The sequence below is a fragment of the Cetorhinus maximus genome, chromosome 4 (genome assembly GCF_964194155.1).
Source record: "Cetorhinus maximus chromosome 4, sCetMax3.hap1.1, whole genome shotgun sequence".
Classification (NCBI taxonomy): Eukaryota; Metazoa; Chordata; class Chondrichthyes; order Lamniformes; family Cetorhinidae; genus Cetorhinus; species Cetorhinus maximus.
Window position 1 is genome coordinate 3,338,451 of NC_135882.1, and position 24,723 is coordinate 3,363,173.

Below are 24,723 nucleotides of genomic sequence, written 5' to 3' on the forward strand. Positions count from 1 at the left end.
AAAGGGTGACGTAAAAAAGGTTTAGCTCTATGAACTAACTCAATCGTCAGCTAGCTCTGCTGCTTGTCTTACCGTTCCTGTTCCTCCACATGAATTCTCACTACCAAAGGAATTGAATCTTTAAATTCTTCCAAAAGAATTACCCAAGAGCTGCATATGTTGTCTCCATTTTTAATGCCTGTATCCGCCGGTCAAAATTGCTTTGTTTTACTCTCTTAAACTCAATAAAAGTTTGCCCAGGCGGTTTTCTCATGTTCTTAAATTTTTGCCTGTATGCACTCAAAGTAGCCTTTTTTTTACCACATTATAGTTCACCGACACTTCTTCTGACAGTGAAGCATCAACTTCATGTGCTCTACCCACCAACCTGAATTGTAACAACAATGTCCAATTTACCTGTGGCCATTTCATCTGTTTAGCTATCTTCTCAACTGAAATAGAGAATGTTTCAACATCTTTCCTCAAACACTGGAAGAGCTTGTATAAATTAAACATCTCCCCACTGGGGTCTGATCTGAAAATAAGTCCTTCCTCGCCTTCTGGTGTCTCTTTTTTAACTACAAGCAGCTTAAGCTTGTGTGTCTTTTTCTCGGTCTTCTTTTCCTAACCTCGCCATTTCTAATTCCCTTTCCTGTTTTCTTTTCTCTCCTGTCTTTCCGCTTGCTCCCTTTGAAACGGCCTTTCTTTTTCTGCTGCCTCTAGTTCCAATTTCTTCATTTGCAACTGTATTTCAGCCCATTCCAATGAACCACACCTTGGAGAACTCAGTCCCTCAGGCATTCCTTCCAATTTCAAATGCTGTGCTATACCTACAATTATGTCAGATTTCCCCACTCCTGCAGGTAACCCTAACTGTAACTTATCCGCCAATTCCATTAACTTAATTTACCTTTTGTAAACCAGCCAAAGTTATAACTTCAAAACTCCCAGACAAGTGTTAGCAACTGCCAAAGTGATATTGCAGCCTCACCACTTAAAAAAACCTCACATCAACTCCTGAATTCAAAGCGCTTTTCATACTCGTAACCTTAAGTTTCAACAACTCCAAACCAATCAAGGAATATCAAATATATGCCGGACGAGCCCCCAGTTGTTATGGCATAGCCGATGGTAAATGCTGAGCTGCTCAAATTCCTAATAATAAAAATCTATTATAGTACCAATTTTACCAGTAATCTTTGGGAAAAATATAAACACTGTTCAAGCTCGTCTGGTTTATTTAAAAATGCAAATGTTCTCGTTACACCTCATATTCTAAAACTTCACTCATGTTTACCTACTTAACATTTCAAACCTAGCTCATCTTCTGACACATTAAAGCCTTCAGACCAGCTGCCTTTAATTCAATTAAGTCACACACACCCCCATAGGCACAGACCCCACTCTTACTCTACAATAAATTTCAATAACATTAATGAAAATTATATGTTCCTGACAGCCCACCATCCTCAGGCAGTGCATTCTAGATGCTAACTGCTTTCTGCATAGAAAAGTTTTAGTTCATGTCCCCTCTGCTTCTTTTTTCCTTCCCTTTATTTCGGTGCCCTCTGGTTCTCAATCCTTCCACCAATGGGAATAGTTTCTCTCTATCTTCTCTGTCCAGACACATGATTTTGAACACCTCTATCAAATCTCCTCTCAACCTCCTCTTCTCTAAAGGAGAACAATCCCAACTTTTCCAATGTAGCCAAGTATCTGAAGTCTCCCATTCTTTGAAACTTGCTTGTGAATCTTTTCTGCACCCACTCAAATGCCTTCACACCCTTCCTAAAGTGTGGTGCCCAGAACTGGATGCAATGTTCCAGTTGAGGCTGAACCAGTGTTTGATACAGGTTCAACATAACTTCCTTACTTTTGTACTCCAGCCTCTCTATATATAAATCCCAGGATCCCGTATGCCTTATTAACCACCTTCTCAACCTGTCCTTCCACCTTCAACCATTTGTGCATATATACCCACACCCCCCCAACCAGGTCCCTCTGCTCCTGCACCGCCTTTAGAATTGTACTTTTATTTTATGTTGTCTTTCCTTGTTCTTCCTACGCAAATGTATCACTTCACACTTGTCTGCATTAAATGGAATGTCCGTCCATTCCACCAGTGATAATGATCAAATAATCTGTTTAACTGACGTTGATTGAGGAGTAAATATTGGCCAGGACACTGGGAGAACTCCCCTACTCTTCCTAGAAATAGTGCCATAGGGATCTATGTCTACCCGAGGGGACAGACAGGGCCTCGATTTAACATTCCGTCCAAAACACAGCCTCTGACAGTGCTGCACTCAGTACTGCATTGGGAGCTTCAGCCAGAATTTTGTGCTCAAGTCTCTAGAGTGGGACATAACTTTGCAACTCACAGGCGGAAGTGCTACCAACGGAACCACGTTAAAACAAAGAAAAACAATGGAAGGTAATTACTTTTCAGATGATAGGTAGGAGCTAAGAGTATGTTAAAGCTGATAAGACAGGTAGACTCCCCACTGTATCAGCAGACTGGTAGAGCAATGATGTGAATATTTGATTGCTAAATGGGAAACTGTGCCTTGTATGGGAAGCACCAGCTAACAGCTGTTGTGCTTACCTTATTCACTGAAAATATGCACTTCAGTTATGGATTTTGAAATCACCTGAATTGCTAGGTTGCTTTTGCTCCTCAATTCCTGCCTAAAGCCATATTTTAAGTGCAGTCCCACCATACGGTTTTCTCACACTTGCTTTAGACGGAAACACACTTTACAAGGTGGTAAGGTGCAGTGCATCAGCATTTGCAATCAGCTTATTGCAGAACATCGCTCACTTAATACAACACTGATTTCTCTTGAAATCCTAACACTACAAGAACAAGTTTTATCGAGTGGTAACAGATTGACAGAGCTACAAACAACCTTCAAATAAAAATCAAAAGATTGCAATGTTTTAAAGTTGACATTTTATTTTATTCACGGACTCCAAAATGTGACAATAATGTCCTTGTATTTAAAAAAAAAATGAATCGTTAAAGATGAACTTCAAATGTTCAGATGAACCAGCACTGATCTCATCTTCAATCTGCACTATATTTGCAACTCTCTTCAGTAAAAACCAGAGTCTGTAGTGGTCCAGTTGGGAGCCTGCAAAACAAGAGTGAAAACAAATCCATTAGGAAAAACACAGGAGCTTTATTTAGCACATGATAAGCGTTGGGGTCTTATTAATTGAACATATTCAGAGTTTAAGACCTTGTCTGTATTACTTGTAAACTCAGGCTGCAGATTACTGAATAAGGAAATCTGTCCCCTAATTAATGCTGAGCAGCCATTACACACCGTATGTTTAGAATACGGTTTCACAGCTCCGAAAACCAGGTGCCCATAAACAACTAAATTATTAAGTGTTTGAAGTGTGAAGCATCATCATTTCAAGTGCCATTAGCTGAACTCTGTCATACTGTTCTCTTGGCCTCCTAAAATAGGAACTCAAACCTAACTTTTTACAGCTTACTAACAAAACCAAAGTCTAGCTGAAATGGGAGAATTGGCTGCTCGTGGTACCAACACATAAGGTGATTATAGCTTGTACACCTAGGAACAGGAGGAGGCCATTCGGCCCCTTGAGCTTGTTCCACCATTCAATTAGACAATGGCTGATCTGTATCTTAACCCTTACTCACTTGCCTTGGTTACATAACCCTTAAAAAATGCATTCTGCAAATTAATACAGTATTAACCAGACTGTACAAACTGGACTATAGCCCCAGAGGATTGTCCCCCACAAAACTGTGTTTCTCCCCCTCAATGAGGCAAAGTTTTCTCAAAAGATTTTCACCTTATACGACAAAAATAGATACGAACCAATCTCACCAAAATAGAGAAATAAATAGGGCGCCTCTTCTCGTAACATCCAAATTTAAACTTCTCCGCAACACTGGAGACCACGGGTCAACAGACCTGGCAGAAAATTGTTTACAAACTAAAAATGAATAATTTTAAGCTGGGCAAATTTTCTTGCGCAGGGATAATCGCCAGCCATTTGGAACGGCCTTGCCAGTCAACTGAGACAGCTTATCTAACTAGTGTATTTCCCCTTGTCTGAGGTAAAGGCAACACCGCTTGGCAGTTTGCAACTGTTCCTGGAGTTGCAATTCCAGAAATTCGAGATCTGGCAGCTGCGGTTATTCCTTTAAACCTGGTATCACAGCCTTCACCGTAGACTTGAAGTCACGGGAAATCTGGGTAGGTCAGTCAGCAAAACCCAGAACTGGAGCAAAAACAGTGGAAAAGCAACTTGAAGCAAGAGGAAATAATGGACATCAACAGAAATCCCAAATGTACACAATTTATTCCAACACAATTTCTATCAATGCCATGTGGGTGCTGTGCACAAACCCTCTGTTCATAATAGTATTTAGTGTGATGTCGCTATTTTGTAAAAGGAAAAGGAATACATACGAACATTGAATTAAGAGTAGGCCACTTGGCCCCTCGAGTCTGCTCCGCCATTCAATAAGATCATGACTGATCTGAATGTAACCTCAACCCCACATCCCTGCCTACCCCCGTTAAACTTTCACCCCCTCTTTAATCAAGAATCTATCCAGCTCTGCCTTAAAAATATTCAAAGACTCTGCTTCCACCTCGTTTTGAGGAAGATAGTTCCAAAGGCTCAACCCTCAAAAAATTTCTCCTCGACTGTCTTTAATGAGTGACCCCTTAATTTTAAACAGTGACCCCTAGTTCTAGATTCTCCCACAAGAGGAAACATCCTCTCCACATCCACCCTGCCAAGACCCCTCAGCATCTTAAAGGTTTCAATTAAGTCGCCTCCTACTCTTCTAAATTCCAGTCAATACAAGCCTAACCTGTTGAGCCTTTTCACATAATACAACCCGTCCATTCCTGGTATTAGTATAGTGAGCCTTCTCTGCACTATTTCTAACAGTTACATCTTTCTTTAAATAAGGAGACCAGTACTGTACACAATACTCTAGATGTGGTCTCACCAATGCCCTGTACAACTGAAGCATAACCTCCTTACTTTTGTAATCAATTCTCCTCACTAGCTTTCCTAAGTACCTGCATACTAGCCTTTTGTGATTCATGCACTAGGACACCCAGATCCCTCTGAATCTCAGAGCTCCTCAATCTCTCGCCATTTAGATAAGCTTCTTTTTTATTCCTCCTGCCAAAATGAATGATTTCACATTTGTCCACATGCCACTCCATTAGCCAGATCTTTGCCCACTCGTTTAACCTATGTCACTTTGTAGCCTCCTTACGTCCTCTTCACAATTTACTTTCCTACCTATCTTTGTGTCGTCAGCAAATTTAGCCACCCTTCCTTCAGTCCCTTCATCCAAGTCATTTGTATAAATTGTAAACAGTTCAGGCCCCAGCACTGATCCCTGTGGCACATCACTTGTCACCAACCAAAAAAAGACCCATTTATGCCAACTCTCTAGCTGGCTAACAGGAAGCAATCTTCTATCCATGCCAATATGTTATTCCCTACATCATGGGCTTTTATTTTCTGCAACAACCTTTGCTGTGGCACTTTATCAAATATCTTCAGGAAATCTAAGTATAGTACATCCACCAGTTCCCCTTTATCCACATTTCAGCTCAAATACTACAGACTTGTAGAGTGCACACTTATAATAAGTTGGTCTGTAAAAGCACTCTGCAAACTACACAAATGCAGAGATTGTGGTTCCACAACTTATTCCAACTAAGTACAGTTCTACAGAGGCTAGGATAACAAAAAGGTGGCCAACATTTTTGATCGATTAGGGACTGAGTGCCCGAACAGGAAAGGAAAGATTTCCCATGTCACAACAGGGGGAACATCTAAAAGTGTCTCAGAAGTAGCCTGGCCTTCAAATTCTCCTCTCGGTAAAGAATGCCCAGAGTATTATCATGGTAGAACAGTGTTAGCGGACACAGAATTAGAGAAACTAAGTGGCACACTGTATATACAAGTGTTCCAAGGTGGGATCATGCCAACAATCTGTGTCTCACCACTACTTTCAATCTCCAACACAGACAGAAATTCAGTTAGAATTGACCAGAAATGACACACTCAGAAATAAGTGTAAAATCTTTCACAGTAGAATTGCCACCTACAACGGATAAATATTTAACTAAACTCAATACAGAATATACTAATTTATAGAAGTGTGCCATGTTAGTTTCAAAGTTCAGATCTGGGTTGTAAGGACATTTTCATGGTACTATTTCCATGTTTGTTATGAGCCAGTACTTCTTAACAGAATGCCATAAACCACACCAACCTTTCCACTACACTTGGTCAATGTTGTTCTGATCAATGGGCAGTCACACACTGCATGAATTAAGTTAGTAGTGCACAGCACCATGAGGAGCTTGATCTGTTATAGCTAAGGAAATCTGCTCATTTCAGTAAAATTTACAATATACAAAAGGGTCTTTGCACTTTGTCAAAGGTTACGAACACTGATCAGCTAACCAGCTGTTGCAGGACTGACGTAGCAATCACAACAAGTGCAAAATTACTACCATATGCCTTCAGTGGTCTTTCAGATATGTTTAGTTCTAACTTAAGGAGCGTCATTGTTTTAAAACTAAAAATGCACGGAGTATGGAGTTTATAAACCCATGAAGAAACAAGTCCACACCTCCAAACTCACCATTAACCCATGTAACAACTAAACAAGTTTCAATTTGCACAATATAAAATGGGGAGTCGACCAAACTTTCATAGCTCTCCAAGACTTTATTCATCAGTAACAATCCTTGTATGGGTCTATTTAGGGGTGGAATTTAGAAATAGGCCATTCAGCCCAACCAGTCTTTGCCACCATTTCTGCTCCAGCTGAGCCACCTTCCACTTTTTCTCACCTGATCACCATATCCTTCTATTCCTTTCTCCCACGTGTGTTTATCCAGCTTCCCCTTAAATGTATCTATACTATTCACCTCAGCCACTCCTTGTTTTAGCAAGTTCCATATTCTCACCACACTTTGGGTAAAGAAGTTTCTTTTGAATTCCCAATTGGATTTCTTGTGACTATCTTATATTGATGGCCTCTAGTGTTGGCTCTTCCTCAGAAGAGGAAACACACTGTCTACTCCATCAAAACCTTCCACAATTTTAAAAGTCCTTTATTAGGTCACCAATCAGCCTTCACTTTTCATGAGAAAAGAAATCCAGCCTGCTCAATCTTTACTGATAATTATAACCTTGCAGATCTAATAAATAATTTTTACACCTTTTCCAGCGCCTCTATATCCTTTTTATATGGCACCTTAACTGCACTGCATTCCAAGCGGGAGTGAAAGAGACTTCTTTCCAGAACTTAAAGTAGGTTCATAAAGTTATGATCGCTCAATCATCTTCAAAGCTTTTGGGAGGAGGAGGAGATATTCTATATTTTCTTCCTCACCCCATTTCATTTTATATTTCACCCATGTCCTACTGAACTATATTGCTCTTTCCTAACTTCACCCAGTGCCTGTTTCACACCGAATCAGCTTCTACACAAGCCCGCTCATTCATCTCTTTGATTTAGCATTCTCTCTCTCTCTCTCTCATTCTCCCTCTCTCTGCCCAGAGTCCTAGCGTGCCACTCTACTAATTCTTCTACACCCATCTTTTTTGGTTTCTTCGCAGATGGAGCTTCATTTCCTGAGGGGATATTTGCATGTATCCTTTTTATGTTTCTCCTATATAGCCCTCAAAAAAATATACTTGGCTATCTAACAATCAGATAGATATGACCAAACCAGGATCCCTGCTAAAACTGTGTCATGTTTGGAATCCATTGTGGACAGGCTGTTGAACAGCCCCATTCCATTCTACACCTTACTCCAGGGCAAAGGACAGGCTGAAGACCTGCTCATCTCTAACGTCTTCCAATTCTCCACAGATGCTGCCTGGCTTGCTGAGTATTTCCAGCTTTCAGTTTTTATTTCAGATTTTCAGCAGCTGCAGTATTTCACTTTTAAAAAACAAACAGGAGAAAGACTATTGACCAGTTCAAAAACACAATGGAAAATTCCCCTTGGACTCTCAGTGATGAAGCAAGCTCCAATAACCCCAGCTAGCCAGCAACTCTAAGTGTTCTCTGAAGATCATAACAAGCTGTCTTTTAAAGGAATGTTAGTGATTCCATTCTCCATCACATGCTTCAGTAATCTATTCCAGAGAGCCCTGGATCTGCAAAGAGAAACGCTTCTTGGCAAATAACCTATCTCTTGATCCAAGGGTTTTATAGTCGTACTCTTGATCATTCCTATCCACCTCAAACCTATGCAAATTAGCTGAGTCCAATCCTTTCATTTTAATAAAAGTTCAATCGCCTCCCCTCTAAACCTGTTATATAAAAAGCCCCCCAAGATTAAGGTAAACTGTCGAAAGCCGGAGAATGGTGTGATGGAAAGATGAGAATTTTATTTTACACAGTGAATTATGATGACTTGGAATGCACTGGAAGCAGACTCAACAGTAACTTAAGATATTGGATGATTTCTAGAAAAAGAAACATTTGTAGGGTTAAGAGAAAGAACAGAGGGATGGATAACTCTTTCAAGAACCAGCACAGGTACAATAGGCCGAATGGCCTCCTTTTGTGCTGCAAGGTTCTATAGAGCTTCTGATAAATTACCCCCCACCTACCTAGAGGCCCAAGTGATGAACACAAATAAGCCGGCGAGGATTTTCTGTTTGCTTTATCATCAGTATTTATGCTTTGGAAAAACTGAGCAATATTAGAAGCAAGGTGAGATACAAGGGGGTAGGGCAGTGATGTTGAGCAGTGCATTCTTGTTTCTTGGCTGTTCTCAATCCAGAAATATCAATATTAAAGCAAAGTGATGCATGAAATCCAACTTGTAAAGATTTTCAAAGCTCCCTCGGTACTAAAATGCAGTAATTTAAGAGCAAGGTGACTATTTTTACGAGCTGGCATATCTGGCACATTTGCACAAATTCTGAGGCATGGTGAAATAGACTGCCTGAGGTTCTGTGCTGTAAAATTAAACCGGTTGTGGATCTGGAATGTCAGTATTACATTCTAATCAATGTCAAGAGTTGTCTGCTAAAAGCTTACAATACAGGTCCAGGTCCCTTACATCCAGTTAATACTCTACAGTCTCAAGATAATTCATTGATTTACATCAATACCCACCGAAGAAATGAAAGACAGATGAGGCAGGCATGGAACTACCATGACCAGTTGATTTAAAAAGGCCACTTTTAATTGCAGATGATGGCGTACATTTTTTAAAAACTGTTTTTTTCTATTCTCAGAATGTGTGCACCACTGGCAAGGCCAGCATTTATTGCCTAACCCCAGTTGTCCTTGAGAAGGTGGTGAGCCGCCTCCTTGAATCGCTGCAGTGTGTGATGAAGATGCTCTCATAGTACTGTTAGGGATGGAGGTCCTCCATCATTGCTGGGTCAAAATTCTAAAACAACCGATCTAGTTCCGGGTCAGGATGGTGAGAGAATTGGAGATAGGTGGTGCTTGAAACGTCTCAAGCAAGACAAGAAAGCCAGAGATAAGAAAGGGTCATTTCCAAACAGGCTCAGCACCAGAACGTTCAGAAGTTTCCTTAGGGATAGCTCTTGGCCAACTCCGCCAAAAAAAACACAGCATCATCAGATATCAAGGTATATGATCAATGAAGTAGTAAATGCCATTATCTATTGAAAAAGGGAGAGAGGATGAATTGAGGTTTGCAAGCCTCATGTACTCTTTGAAGTTGCTACGGTCAATCCTAGCAAGGTACATGGTTAGTCTGAGTACAGCCGCTTCCTTGAGATCCAACATCTCCAGGTGGTCAAAGCAATACTGCTAAGGCCAATACATTGAAATGAGCCTTTCGTAATGCATCGCCATCAACTGAGCTGCTTATATAGCAGCTGGGACCATTCATCTGCTTCTAGCCAAAGGGGCAAGCAACCTGTTTCCATCTTTGTCAGTACAACTCATGAATTTGCCACTAAAAGAGAGGAAAAGAGCACCTTTCCCACCTCAGGATGTCCCAAAATGCTTCATAGCCAATTAAGTACTTCTCTACAAAGTAGTGCCTGAAAGAAAGAGGCATGGTGTACAACGCTCTGTCACATTCTTCTTCCTCCTCCCACCATTTTTATTAGGAAAGGATAACCAGGGTGGGTAGATGGAGTTAAGAAACATATTAGTCATGGTCTGAGTGAATGGCCGAACAGGTTTAAAGGGATGAATGGGCTCCTCCTGTTCCTAGAAAGTCACCAGCCTGCATCACACATTTCCCACTTGCTATACAGGGAAACCATCCAAGCAATCTAGTTTACCACTACCCTCGCAGTCCAACTGCGCCTCTTAATTAATCTTCCTGTCAAATCCGGTCAGAGCACAAAACTTCAGTCAGCTTCTTGGCATCAGAATTACTTGGGCAAGAATTATGAGCAGTGGCTATGAGAGCAACACAGAGAAAAGTACATTAATCTCTAACGAATATTAAAGACAACCTCGTGGAAAACAGTTCCATGGTTTAGAGTTCAAGCCTTTTATTCTAATCTTGTATTTTGAAGTTGGTGCAGTCCCAAGTATTGAGCAGAGATTAAGGCTGTCTGCTTTACATAAGTTACTGACTTTTGTGACTATGCCCATGTGATGTAAATACCAACCCAATGCCTTGTATGACAGCACAAGTGTTTTGATTTTTGATAAAATGCTAATTTCATGATGTCAAGAGCGTCATTGTAAAATGGATCACAAACTGGCACTGGACTCATGCTTGTGAAAGGGTGAGACTACAGCAAAAGGGAAGATAAGAATTTGGGTAATAATGAAAAGGGGCACCTGGTGCATGCCTGATCATCTTCAGTCATTTGAAGAGGAAGTTTTGACATTACCCGAATTGATTTCTATGTTTTGTTTTGCCTTTCCTGAATGTTGGACAAAAAGTGGAGAAGGACAGATCCTGTAAGAAATGGGGCTAGTGCACATGGGCCTAATAGCCTTTCCTTGTCCAGAATACATAACAGGTGATAGCAGACTCTTCAATGGGCAAGAAACACAAACATGATCAAAAAAAAAAGTTTAAGGAAGGAAGTTTAGTATATTGTTATGCATTTGAGTAGAATCAAAAAGAAAAATTATGCAGGGCTTCTGGAACTAATTGGATAGGTACAATGGGCTATATGGCTTTGCTTCATGGGATATGCGGCTATGATCTTCTTGGGTTCAGAAGCAACAGACACTCCTGGAAATGTTCAGAGGATTTTGTTTTGATGAGATTAGATACTGGCCCATGTCTACTTTATAATAAGCATGCTACACTGCCTGGCAACTACAGAATTTTGGCAGTCTTTCTGTGCTTGACCTCTAAGGGGGCGGGGGGGGGGGGAAGGACACACAAAGCCATTCAATTCAAATACAAAAATTTTGTATATGTTCATATCTGTTAAATTAGCATTTTTAAAATAAAAAGAAATCAATGCTTACTCGAGTCTGGTTGGTTCTAACCACTCCCATATTTATTACAAAGAATGGTATTTAGCAAATTTTGTTCAAATTCAGAAATAGGTCAGGCCAAATGGCACCCATAAATAGTGAGAAAAGAATATTAGTGATCTTACAGTTTAGCAGAGCATACTATTATTTTTCATTACTCAAGAGTGTAGCTAAACTTAAGGATTACTATTCAAATGGGGTACTGTTTGTGTTCATCTAATGATTCAGAAACTTATCTGGCATTTGAAGCCAACGATGTTATTTGGCACCTTCTTGGTTATGTCAGAAGCCAAAATAAGTCGGCGAGGATTTTTTGTTCCTGCCTTGAGCACGCTCCGAACCTAGCCAAGTGTTTGGCCAATGTGAAAGCACACGAGGTGTTATGATCACCCAGAGTTGTCAAACAGAGAAGGCAACAGAATTTAAAACAATAAAGAAATGTCAAAAAAGTTAACAGTTCTCTCTCTTTAAAGTCGACACTAATGACTGGATAGAAGCCAAAAGCACAACACAAAGCTTCACAAACTTTTAAAAAAAGGCTATAAAAAAGAGAGAAACTGTACACAAGGCCAAGGAAGGGATGAAGTAAAATGAAGGAAAGCTTGGGCCAGGTCCTTGTAGAAAGTCCATGATTGCAGAACAGATACAGTGTCACAGAGTGCTGCCTTGCTTTTGGCTATCGGCCTTTTGATTGGTTTGTGAAGACTGAACAAATGAGGAAGAGCTGCAATTACAACCTCTTCGGACATGGAGTTGAGCATGCCCTTTTTGGCTGCACTGGGAAAATACGTGGCAAACTGTGTTCCTTCTCAGCACAGCTGGAGGTTGTTTTGTTGATGCACAGCTTGTTCACATGCTTCCCCCAACCCCCGCCCCCCACAAACCCATTCTATATTCCCGTCATGACACACCAACAAGAAGGAAAACAACAGTCTGACACCACTGTTTAATCAATCACGGCCAATTCTCTATCGTCACTGGCGTGGAATCTTGTCACTGTCCCATCAGACTTGCTAAACTGAACAGGGTGTGGATTCGGCTCTGCTGGAGAGGCAGAGACCAGAGATATTAATGTTCATTAAAACACATAGCACTGATCTACAAGCTAATTTCCTTTTTAACACTTGCTATTCAAATGACATAAGCAGTCCTCTTTTCCCCCAAAGCAACTTGATGTTTTTTCTATAGTCACACTTATTTCATTTTATAATTATTCACAGCAAATTCAACTTTACATAACTATGAAACTCAGCTTTGTTGCTGCTTATTAAAACCAGACATAAGCAAGCAACTGTTAATATGGCCAGAGTGTTGCACAGAGCTCAGCTTTCCTGGAAAATCTTTAGGTAAATAGTGCATCAGATTTCCAGAGGCTTCAACCTCTAGATGCATTATCAGTAGCCAAATGGAAAAAAAAAGTGGTAGCTTTTCTGGCTGGAAGCAGAGTAAAAATGTCTGGCTCACGACTCTCTGCCCTACGTGGGCATCAGAAAAAAATCCTACTTTCAAAAAAAATGTGCAAATTTGCACCAGTGAACTTGAAAGTTCCCACCTGTACAATGTCCTCATACCCCCATTTCTCTCCAAACCCCAAGCGAAATACTCTAGCCGCTCCATGCACACAAGACTGAATGAGAGAGAGTATAACATGATTTAGCACTTTTGCCCTTTTGATTGTTTTCTAAATACAAAATGGGTACATATAAAAAACTGCAAATGAAACAATGAACTGAGAAATTTAAATTCCAGGAAGAATTTACAATTCACTGTTTGCTGTATTGTGCTGCAAATTGTTTAAGACCATTTATCCAATTCTTGTGGAAATGAAGAAATGCAAAGTCCTCATGTTCTTGCTTGAATAAGGGAGATAAAGCAAATGTAAAATGTGATTACTGCTTTTCAATGCCATTTGTAAATTGAAAGAGTCAAGTTTAGATTGGTACGATTGTTAAATTTGCTGATGACACAAAGGCAGGTAGGAAAGTAAGTTATGAAGAGGACGTAAGGAGGTTACAAAGGGATTATAGATGGGTTAAAGCGAGTGGGCAAAGATCTGGCAAATGGAATATAATGTGGGTAAACTTGAAGTTGTCCATTTTGGTATGAAGGATAAAAAAGAATCATATTATCTAAATGGTGAGAGATTGCAGAGCCCTGAGATGCAGAGGGATCTGAGTGTTCTAGCACATGAATCACAAAAGGCTAGTATGGCAGGTACAGCAAGTAATTAGGAGAGCTAATAGAACGTTTTTGTTTATTACAAGGGGCATTGAATATAAAAGTAAGGATGTTATGCTTCAGTTGTACAAGGCACTGGTGAGACCACATCTGGAGTACTGTGTATAGTACTGGTCTCCTTATTTAAGGAAAAATGTAAATGCATTAGCAGTTCACAGAAGGTTTACTAGATTAATACCAAGAACGGCTGTCTTACGAGGACAGGTTAGGCTCACATCCATTGGCGTTTAGAAGAGTGAGAGATGACTTGATCGAAACCTTTAAGATCCTGAGGGGTCTTTACAGAGTGGATGTGGAGAGGATGTTTCCTCTTGTGGGAGGATTGAGAACTAGGGGTCACGGTTTAAAAATAAGGGGTAGCCCATTTAAGACGGGGATGAGGAGAATTTTTCTCGGAGGGTCTTGAGTCTTTGGAACAATCTTCCTCAAATGGCAGTGGAAGCAGGATCTTTGAACATTTTTAAGGCAGAGAGAGATAGCTTCTTGATTAACAAGCAGATGAAAAGTTATTTGGGTAGGTGGGAGGTTACAATCAAATCAGATCAACCATGATCTTATTGACTAGGGGAGCAGGCTCGAGGGGCCAAATGGCCTATTCCTGCTCTATGCTTGTATTTTTACGCTAATTTCGAAGGCTGATTTGGTATAATTTGAAGACTTTTTAAATCAGAGATTGGTGAACACAATTTTAAAATGACACTTAATCATGCATTGATTGTTATTTGTAACTATTGTGCTGTATTATTTGTGGTCTACAAATATGCACAATTTTGAACATAAGAAATAGGAAAAGTAACCCATTCTGTCCCTCGGGCCTGTTCCACGATTCAATATCATGGATGTTCTTCTACCTCAATTCCACCTTCTAGTACTATCCCCATGTCTCTCGATTCCCTTAGTACCCAAAAAATCTAACGCTCTGCAAAAGTGCTAATATATTTAAGGTAAAACAAAACAGATGGGGTTAAATCTAGAGTTTGTTAGGTAGTTAACTAACCACAATTTACCAAACTTAGTGTAACATAGCATAGCCTTCACTCGTCCTACTGTACGTCTGCCCAATATAGATGCTTATACGGGGACTCTGGTCCAGAGGCTATGCTTAAAGCAGTTAACAGTGCTCACCTCTGTCCTGTTGTTTTGATTCATTTTCTTTTCGATGTTCATCGCTAGCATTTGACTTCGAAAAGAGAGGCTCTTTGTTTTCTCGATGACCTGTTGATATGGGGACACAGCATTGTTTCCCATGACGACGTGCCCCTACAAATAAAAAATAGTTGCCAGGGTCACTGGAAATTTTCTGAATTGCACGCGCTTATAATTTGATGCAGTGTACTAAAATTAACCAAAATTAGTCAAAGGATTTTAACTACTTGGAAGAAAAGCATATGCCTATAGAGAAATTAGTTTAAATTTCTGCTATAATCTCAAACATGAAAATGTGAAAGCCTGAGGTTGCTAATATTTTGTTTGATGGTCTTTGCATTTAAAACATAGGATGAAATTGGCAAAACTCATCAGTACTGCAATGTATATAACCTTTTCGACAGCTCTGAAGCAGTCATGTGGACTCGAAACGTTAACTCTATTTCTCTCTCCACAGATGCTGCCAGACCTGAGTTTTCCGGCATTTTCTGTTTTTATTTCAGCTTTCCAGCATCCACAGCATTCTTCTTTTATATCAGTTAAGGTCACCTGGTTATCTCAACACTCGCCACCAATCCGATGAAAAGTCTTCACTCCTCTTTCCACCCCCATTCTTTTCTAGGATGGTAAACCTATATTATTTTCCCCAAGTTGCACTGACTAATCTTCCATCCATAAGAAAATTATCCTTGGTCCTTGGTTTGTTGGCAAAGTCAACAGTCCAAAAATACTAAGGCCAGATGCATCTATAGAAGCACGCACCACCAGACTGAAGAAAGGAAGTGGAGGCTGCAGATTTTATCTCAAGATAATCTTTCTATTTGGATCAGTGCAATTGTACTATGGCATTATGGTCAATTTCTAGTGTTTAGAGAACACAAGGAAATCAATGTACTACATGGTTTTGTCGAGGTGGTCACATTATGAGCCCTTGTACTGATCAAAGGCAGCTCTTGCCAGGTCTAGAATTCTTATCACAGCATTTAAAGGCCTCACCTATCTATAGGTGCAGGGTACACTTAAGAGGGAGATCTTAGACCAGTCTGAAACAACAGGTGATAAATTTGTGAACATCTAAATACAACTTCCTAATACTGTCATGTGCTATAAACAAAAGCCGAGGATAGAAGGCCATTCACCCATCAAAACGAATCCATCGACTAAAAGAAAACTTGCTTTTATGTAATCCCTTTGACTTCTGAATCCATATGGCAAATGGCACGTTGGCCTTTATTGCAAGGGGATTGGAAGACAGGAATAAAGTCATCCTGCCGAAATTGTACAGGGTTTTAGTGAGACTACATCTGGAATACTGTGTGCAGATTTGGTCTCCACATTTAAGAAAGAATATAAGTATATTGGAGGTGGTACAGCAAAGGTTCACTAAAGTGGTCCCTGGGGTGAGGAGGTTGTCCTATGATGAGAGGCTGAGTAAACTGGGCCTATATTCTCTGGAGTTTAGAAGAATGAGAGGCGATCTCATTGAAACCTACAAAATTCTGAAGAGCCTTGATACGGTAGATGCTGAGAGATTTGTTTCCATTGGTCGGGGTATCTAAAACATGGGGCACAGTCTCAGGTTAAGAGGCTGATCATTTAGGACTGAGATGAAGAAAGATTTCTTCACTGAAAGGGTTGCGAATCTTTGGAACACTCTATCCCGGAGGGCTGTGGATGCTCCATCACTGAATACATTTAAGGCTGGGATGGACAGATTTTTGGTGTCTCAGGAAATCGAGGGATATGGGGAGCAGACAGGAAAGTTGAGTTGAAACTCAGGTTCTGCCATAATCGTACTGAATGGCACCTCCAAAGGCTTCCCATTCCTGTTTGTACACCTTTCCTGCATCCATTACAAATATTGCATTTGGGCTTGTCAAGAAACTATCATATTTTTCCAAATATTACTGTGCGATATTTTAAAGCAGGCTTGTGTGCGGGGGTGTAAAGTTGTGTGTGGGGGGGCTAATTTAATTAAACTAGAGACGATTAAACTGTAAGGTTTAAATTATCAAAGAAATGAGGTGCAAAACAGGCATTTGAAATGCAGGTGAGTAAAGCTGGGGTGGGGTCAACAGATACAGTGAATTAAATTTGCATTTTTAGATAAGTGGGAAAGGTGTTTGATTTTCAAAGGGACATAAGATTTTTACAACTGGCAAGATAAATATGGCAAGGTTATTACATTGATTTTTCCCAAAAGTGGTCATAATGATAACATGAAAGATTGTTATATTCTGGAAAAAGTAACTTCTAAAGACAAGTTGAAACGATAGGATTTAAATATATTTCGCCCTTTTTGATCTGTAAAGAAGGATGGAAGGCTGTGCGAGGTGTGCCCATGTGAGACCTTGGAAGGTGACTGTGTGAAACAGACTGGGGAAAAACCTCTAGCCACTCTGAAGAAGTTTTGCTGTTCCAGTAACCAAAGTTGTGTTAAAAGCCTTTGGAAATCCATTGTCCAGTGGATTCTTGTGGTATAATTGCTGAATGACTTAATAATTTGGAATCTATTTGGACTGTTGACTTAAATGGGGTGCGTAGTTAGGAGTCTGGTTAAGTAGGAATTTTGGAAACTGTTATAACTGTGATCTTGCGTGTTTTTAAGTTTGTTGTTCTTTTGTTAATAGATGTTTTAATCTAATCTTTAAAATCTCTAAAAGTGGTAGTGGACTCATTCCTTCTGACCTCAGTGCACAAGCCTTGCCGTAATAAATACAAATTGCAAAATCTTTGTGATAGTGTGGCCAAGTTTCCCTTGTGGATTTGGTCAGACTGGCAATATCTGTTCCAGAGTCTTCCCTCCGCCCCATTAGTGGACCTAAAGGCCCTTGTAGTCAGGAGTTCAACTTTACTGCTCAAAATCTATTCCAGCAGCATCATGACCTGGGGATCCTAACAAGTGAAAGCCTTTGTTACACAAACTGGTTATTGTAATCTCTCACATGCCTTCTTGCCTTTGATTCTCTCCATGTTCTTGGCCTGTGTCCTTCCACGTGTCTGAGGGTAGGTAGTATAAGGCTGACAAGAGCTGGGTGCTGAGTAGAATACTGCATGTGGTCTATGCCTGCTCCTATTTCTTGTGTCCGTGTCCCAAAGCACTTAACAGTTTTTGAGGTGAAGTGTAGTCATTGTTGCAATATGGGAAATGCAGCAGCCCATTTGTGCACAGTAAGCACCCACAAACAGTTACAAGATAGATGACCAGATTATTTGTTTTTAGTGGTGTTGGTTAAGGGATAAATATTGGCCTGGACACTTGGATCTCCCTACTCTTCTTTGAATAGTGTCATTAGCTCTTTTACATACACCTGAGAGAAAAAAATAGCACCATGGTTTAACATTTTATCAGACAGATGGAACCTTTAACACTGCATCGCACACTCATTAGAGCACTGAAGTGTCAACAACAACCTGCATTTATGTCACCTAAACAATTAATTAAATTGTCCCAAGAGGTTTACAGGGGCATTATAAAATAAAATTTAGCATAGAGCCGCATTAGCAGGTATGAGAGCAGATGACCAAAAATCTGGTCGAAGAGGTAGGTTGTAAGGAGAGTCTTTTGGAAGAGAAGAGCTGGAGAGGTTTAGAGAGGGAATTCGAGTTTAGTGTCTTTGGAGTTGAAGACTCAGCCACCAATCGTGTAATAATTAAACTTGGAGATGCTGTAGAGGCCAGAATTGGGGCTGAAGGAGATTGTTAGTCTGGACTATTTGCTTATGTGGAGTTAAGCCCATGAAATTTTGACTCAAGAGTTAGAATGACACCAATTCACACAGCCTAGCTTCCAGCTGTACTTTGAAAGCCCTGAAAGTCTGACTCCATTACTTTAACTGATGGATACCAACCACTGATCACCCTTGGACTCATTAAATTTCTTTCTGTACATCTTGGAAATTTGCTTTCCACTAATTTAACTCTGTGTCCTACTGCTCTGACGTGCCCTGAAGTGCTATTTTAGGTTCATTTCATTTATCTATACCACTTAGCACTTTATATAACTCAGATTTTCTCCAGCCCCTCTCAAGTATTGTTTCTCTAGGCTAAAGATTTTAAGCATTAATTTCTCCTCAGCTGGTTCCCTTCTCACTTGCAATGATGTTCATTACAAGTATGTCCTTTTCAAAGCTGCATTGACCAATGCATCACAAAACCTCAACATAACCGCTATAAACCTACAAGAGCATCTCAACATTCTAGCTGCCTCAACAATGTCTCACCTGCTTCCTCTGTCCTTACTGTACACCCTGCAACCTCTTCAGTGTTGAGGGCATATTTAACAGTTTCCGCATCCAGGACACATACATTCCAAGTGTTAACCTTTGAAGTACTCTACTCAGCCTTATACTACCTCCCCTCAGACATGTGGAAGGACACAGGCCAAGAACATGGAGAGAATCAAAGGCGAGGAGGCATGTGGGAGATTACAATAACCAGTTTGTGTAACAAAGGCTTTCACTTGTTATGATCACCAGGTCTTGATGCTGCTGGAATAGATTTTGAGCAGTAAAGTTGAACACCTGATTACAAGGGGCCACTAGGTCCACTTCTGGGGCAGTTGGAAGACTCTAACAGAGAGAGTATGAGCCCAAACCCAAAAATTGCAATGGAAGCAGGAAAGGTACGTATGCAGGAATAGGGAGCCATTGGAGGTGAAGAAATGTGTGATGCACCATGGCATGCAGAAGTGGAACCATGAGACCACATCACTGTGGAGATGGGCTGTGGTGGAAACACATCTGGAGAGGAAGGAATACTCAACACTACTGACAGAGAGGTTGAGGAAAATGAAGGAGAGTTGACTACAGTTTACTTAAATAAGACAACAGTGCACTCACAGCTATTGCAGAGAGCCACAAATAATAAGATTGCAACTACATAGGCAGCTTAGAAAGAGGAATTTATGTGAAAAGTGGTGCTGCTGCACATTGTCCCTTTAGAGAGTCATAATGAAATGATACAAGGTTAGGGTTCATGAGATTGGGGGTAATATATCAGCATGGATTGAGGGTTGGTTAATAGACAGAAAACAGCAGGAATATTAGGATGGCAGGGTGCAACTAATGGAGAGCTGTAAGGATCAGTGCTCGACTCTCAGCTACTTACAATCTATATCAATGACAGATGAAGGATGCAGTATATCCAAGTTTTCTGGTAATACTAAGCTATGTGGAAAAGTAAGCTGTGAGAAGCAGGTAGGGATGCTGCAAAAGAATACAGACTGTTTAAGTACTGGTCAAGAAGTTGGCAAATGGAGCATAATGTGGGGAAGTGTGAAATTATCTACTTTGGGTGGAAGAATGGAACAGCAGCATTTTTTAAAGAAGGTGCGAGACTAGTAAACATTGGATATTCAGAAGGATTTGGGTGTCCTTGTACACCTTTGAATCTCAAAGTTTGCTTGCTATGACTGCATGTTATCAGGAAGGCAAGTGGCGTATTAACCTTTATTGAAAGGGGGTTAGAGTATGAGTAAAGAAGTCTTTCTGCAATTGTCAAGGCTTTGATGAGACCAAACACGGTAGAAGCTGAAAGGCCATTTCTTCTGGCTGGAATGAGGTCAGTGACTCAGCATAAGGGGTCAGGCTATTCAGAATTGAGATGAGGAGAAACTTCTTCACTCAGAGGCTTGTGAGTCTTGGCAATTCCTTAAAATTCATACATTTAATGGTGACTGCTAGAAGCATTAGAGGGGCCCATGAGGAAAAACTTTTTACCCAGAGGGTGTTGGGCACCTGGAATTCACTGCTGGAATTGGTGTCTGAGGCTGAAATGCTCAACTCATTTAGAAGGTACCTGGATCTACAAGGCTACGGACCAGGTGCTGGACAGAGAGATTAAAACGAGTGGCTAGTTTTTTTTCCTCTTTTTTGGCCAGTGCAGACACAATGAGCTGAATGGCCTGAACTGTGGATGCCCAGTCCTTGAGTAGTTTGAAGAGTGAGATGCTCCATTTTTTTGCCACAAAGCGAATCAAGGGAAATGGGGATAGGGTGGGAAAATGGAGTTAATATAGAAGTTCTGCCATTGTCTTATTGAATGGCAGAGCAGGTTTGAGCAGCTGTATGGCCTTCTCCTCCTCCCTCCTATTTCTTGTGTTATTAAATCATAAAGTAGCTACATGTAGCTTTAGTGTTGAACTTTTTCTTGGGGGGGTGGGGGGGGAAACAAAAGATCTGTAGACTGACAGGAGAAGATAAAAACCACTAATAGCACAGATGTGATAACGCTTCTATGAAGGGCCTTGGGACATGTTGAGACTTTAAAGGTGCTATATAAATGCAGGTAGTTGATATGCTGTGGAATAGAAGGCCACTCTGCAACTCAGCAGTGTGCATAGCTAACAGGAAAAGAGATTGTCCCCTATGTATTAATACAATATCTCAGACAAATGCAAAATGCTGCAGATGCTGGAAATCTGAAATGAAAACAGAAAATGCTGGAAAAACTCAGCAGGTCTGACAGCATCTGTGGAGAGAGAAACAGAGTTAACATTTCGAGTCTGTATGACCCTTCTTCAGAGCACTGAGGAGTCATACAGACTCAAAACCTTAACTCTGTGTCTCTCTCCACAGATGCTGCCAGACCTGCTGAGTTTTTCCAGCATTTTGTGTTTCTATTTTAATACAATATCTCACTTATAATTAGAGGGTCAGCAGCTGAGGAATCTTCTGGACACAAACACCACACAAGCTCAAATACTCAGTTCAGGTCATTATACTCACAGCCTTTGTAACGCCAGCATTTGGTAATGATACATTACATCACGTTCTGCCAGAGTCAAACACACAATCCAAATATAAAACCTCTTACCAGTTTTGAATCTATTTTTGCATCCAGCCTTGCATTTCGAATTAAGTTGACAATCCATCTCTCTGCTTCTTCAGGAGTCATATTCAGTTTCTCTGCAAGCATACTGCAGTGAAAGGAGAGAGAAAATCTTAAACAAGACAATTCCTTCATTTATGTCTTCACACAAGATGTTATAGGTCTTGAAATTGTCCTCTGACTTGGTAAAATGGCAAATCTTTAATAGTATAATAAAAGGGTAAGGCTTAGAGCTCTCCATTGAATAGGACTTTAGCTTGTTATTTCAACTATATGAAGTTATCACTAAAACAAAATGACCAACTTGTGATTTGGCATACGTGATTTGCAACAATCGGTTTGAAAAATAAAACAATCTTGACCAACACTTATGTAAATTTTAAGCTTGAGTATCGCCAGGCCAACACTTTTGCCTGCCCAAGTTAGTGTGTGTGTAATAACAGCTAACCATCTGAAAGCATTATCCAAAACACCCATTTAAAGTGCCACTTTCTTTGAGAACACCTGGATTAAGGATGTGTTTTTTTTGAAAAGGGGGAGCCACAGGGAAATTACAGTAGCTTCAAATGAAAGGACATGGTGTCAGATGAAAGGGAACCATTTACAGGGTCAGCCAGCACAGGGATCAGGGAAGGAAACTGGGTGATGAGTTTCATGGGATTATGGGCACAAACCTGGAGAAGATAGAGAGGGAGCGATGAGACGGAGGCAGGCAGGCAGAGAGGAGGAGGGTGGGGGCGAGAGAGAGAGAGAGACACACAAGCAGAGACAGAGGGGGAGACAAGCAGAAAGTGACCGGGGGGTGGTGGTGAGAGACAGGCAGGCAGACACCGACTGGCAGACAGACTTTGGGTGGGCGGGTGGGGAAAGAGAGAAACCAACCGACAGAATCAGGGGGGTTGGGGGGGGGTGGGAACCAATTGAAAAGGATACAACAATTAGAACTCCATGAGAAGATATTGGTATTCTTGCAAACTGGCCTGATGAGTGCAAAATGAAAAACTTCCACCATATGTCTATTTTTTCAGCAATACTCAAGTTCACTGGAGTGGTCCCTGAGAGGGTTGTCTTATGATTTTTTTTTAATCCATTCATGGGATGCGGGCTTCGCTGGCTAGGCCAGCATTTATTGCCCATCCCTAATTGCCCTCGAGAAGCTGGTGGTGAGATGCTTTCTTTAACAGCTGCAATCCTTGTGGTGTAGGTACACCCACAGTGCTGTTAAGGAGGGAGTTCCAGGATTTTGACCCAGGGACAGTGAAGGAACGGCGATATATTTCCAAATCTGGATAGTAAGTGACTTGGGAGGGGAACTTCCAGGTGGTGGTGTTCCCATCTACCTGCTGCCCTTGTCCTTCTGGATGGTAGCGGTTGTGGGTTTGGAAGTTGCTGTCGAAGGAGCCTTGGTGAATTCCTGCAGTGCATCTTGTAGATGGTACACAGTCCTGCTGCTGTGCGTCAGTGGTGGAGGGAGTGAATGTTTGTGAATGCGGTGCCAATCAACTGGGCTGCTTGACTGAAGCAACTGAGGCCCGATGTCACGCAGTTGAGAGCTAGAAATTGGGAGTGACATCCCCCATCACCATAAAATCTTAAGTAATTTAGAGAAAGTAAGGAGGCCATTCAGCCCATGCTGCCTATGTGGTTCGATTGGTAGATCAATCCCAACATTTGTGTTGCCCTGGCTCTATTGTATTGCCCACTACTTCAAATATTCATCTAACTTTCCTTTAAAAGATGCAGTGGTCTCTGCCTTAACTACTCTCTGAAACAAAAGGTTTCACACGTTTTAAAACTCTGTCCAGAGAAATTTTTCCTAATCACCTTCCTCTTTCAGTGAGAAATTTAAATTGACAATCCTAATCATTGACTTCACAACCAGAGGAAATAAGTGTTCCATTCACTCAAACCTCCATTAAATATTTTCCTCTTAGTGACAACACTTGCTCAGTTGGTAACACTCTCTCCTCTGAGTCAGAAAGTTCACTTCCTACTTCAAAGTCCTGAGCACTAAATCCAGGCAGACACTCTGGCAGTGCTGCATTGTCGGAGGAGTCGTCTTTAGGATGAGATATTAAACAGAGTGGATGCAAATGCTCTCATGGCACTATTTAGAAGGGCTGGAAAATTCTCATCCCTCAACCAAGAATGCCAATAAAAGGTTATCTGGTCATTATTACATTACTGTTTGTAGGGTACTACTGTGCATAAATTGGATGTCGCGTTTTCTACATTGCAACAGTGACTCTGCTTCAGGAGTACTTTGGTTGGTGTGAAATGGTTCTGGTGAGCCAAGGTAGTGAAAGGTGCTATATAAATGCAAGTCTGTCATTCTTACCATTTTCTGCTCCAATGAAAATAGTCTCATCATCTCTTCAGAACCAGTTTCCCATCCCAGGTATGATGAATCTAGTTTTTAATGCTCTGTATGGCTTTAAAAAGCCTTTTCTACACTGGGATGCCCAAAACTCTGCACAGAACTCTTTGGCTGAAACAATATCAGGTGTTACAAATTTCCCATTACTTTGTTGTGTGTGGACTCTATGTCGCTGTTTATAAAACCCAAACACCACCCTTCAATAATTACAAGGGCCCCATTAACAAATACTTCAGCTTGAGTACTGGAGCCAGGGCTTTTTGGATACTGTTCTCTGCTGATGAAAAACATGTAACCAGAGTGCTTTTTATGCAGGAGAATGATAGGGCAGCTGCTTTAGTTGTATCCCATAAATCAGGTATTAGCAAATTATTTCAATGGTCACTGGGAAATATTATTCACTTCCTAACATGGAGAAAAGGAAAACATGAATAAAAAAATCTGCAGGTTTTATCCACACACTTTTTGACTGGTCCTGAGCGCTTAATTATTGCAGGTCCAACTGCACTTCACACGCAGAGCTGGTTGCTTGGTATATTACAAAACCAGTCAGTGCAAATTTTCTGCAGCAATCAATTTGAAACAGGTAATGAGACAACACCAGAGGAGGGTTAATACGAAACTCAACAACTCCAGTCTTTCTGTTGTACACTGCTGGCACACAAATAAACCA

General features: G+C 40.8%; 1 protein-coding gene across 1 annotated transcript in view; it reads right to left on the reverse strand.

Moving 5' to 3' along the window:
- Positions 1-2,915: 2,915 nt before the first annotated feature.
- The window catches only part of LOC144679444 (eukaryotic translation initiation factor 3 subunit E), a 140,920-nt gene continuing 119,112 nt past the window's right edge, over positions 2,916-24,723 (reverse strand). The window contains exons 11-13 of the mRNA XM_078539827.1: positions 21,659-21,761; positions 14,822-14,956; positions 2,916-3,113 (exon numbers count right to left, since the gene is read on the reverse strand). Of these exons, the coding sequence (XP_078395953.1) occupies positions 3,075-3,113; positions 14,822-14,956; positions 21,659-21,761 (277 nt within the window). The 3' untranslated portion in view covers positions 2,916-3,074. The remainder of the gene's footprint in view (positions 3,114-14,821; positions 14,957-21,658; positions 21,762-24,723) is intronic.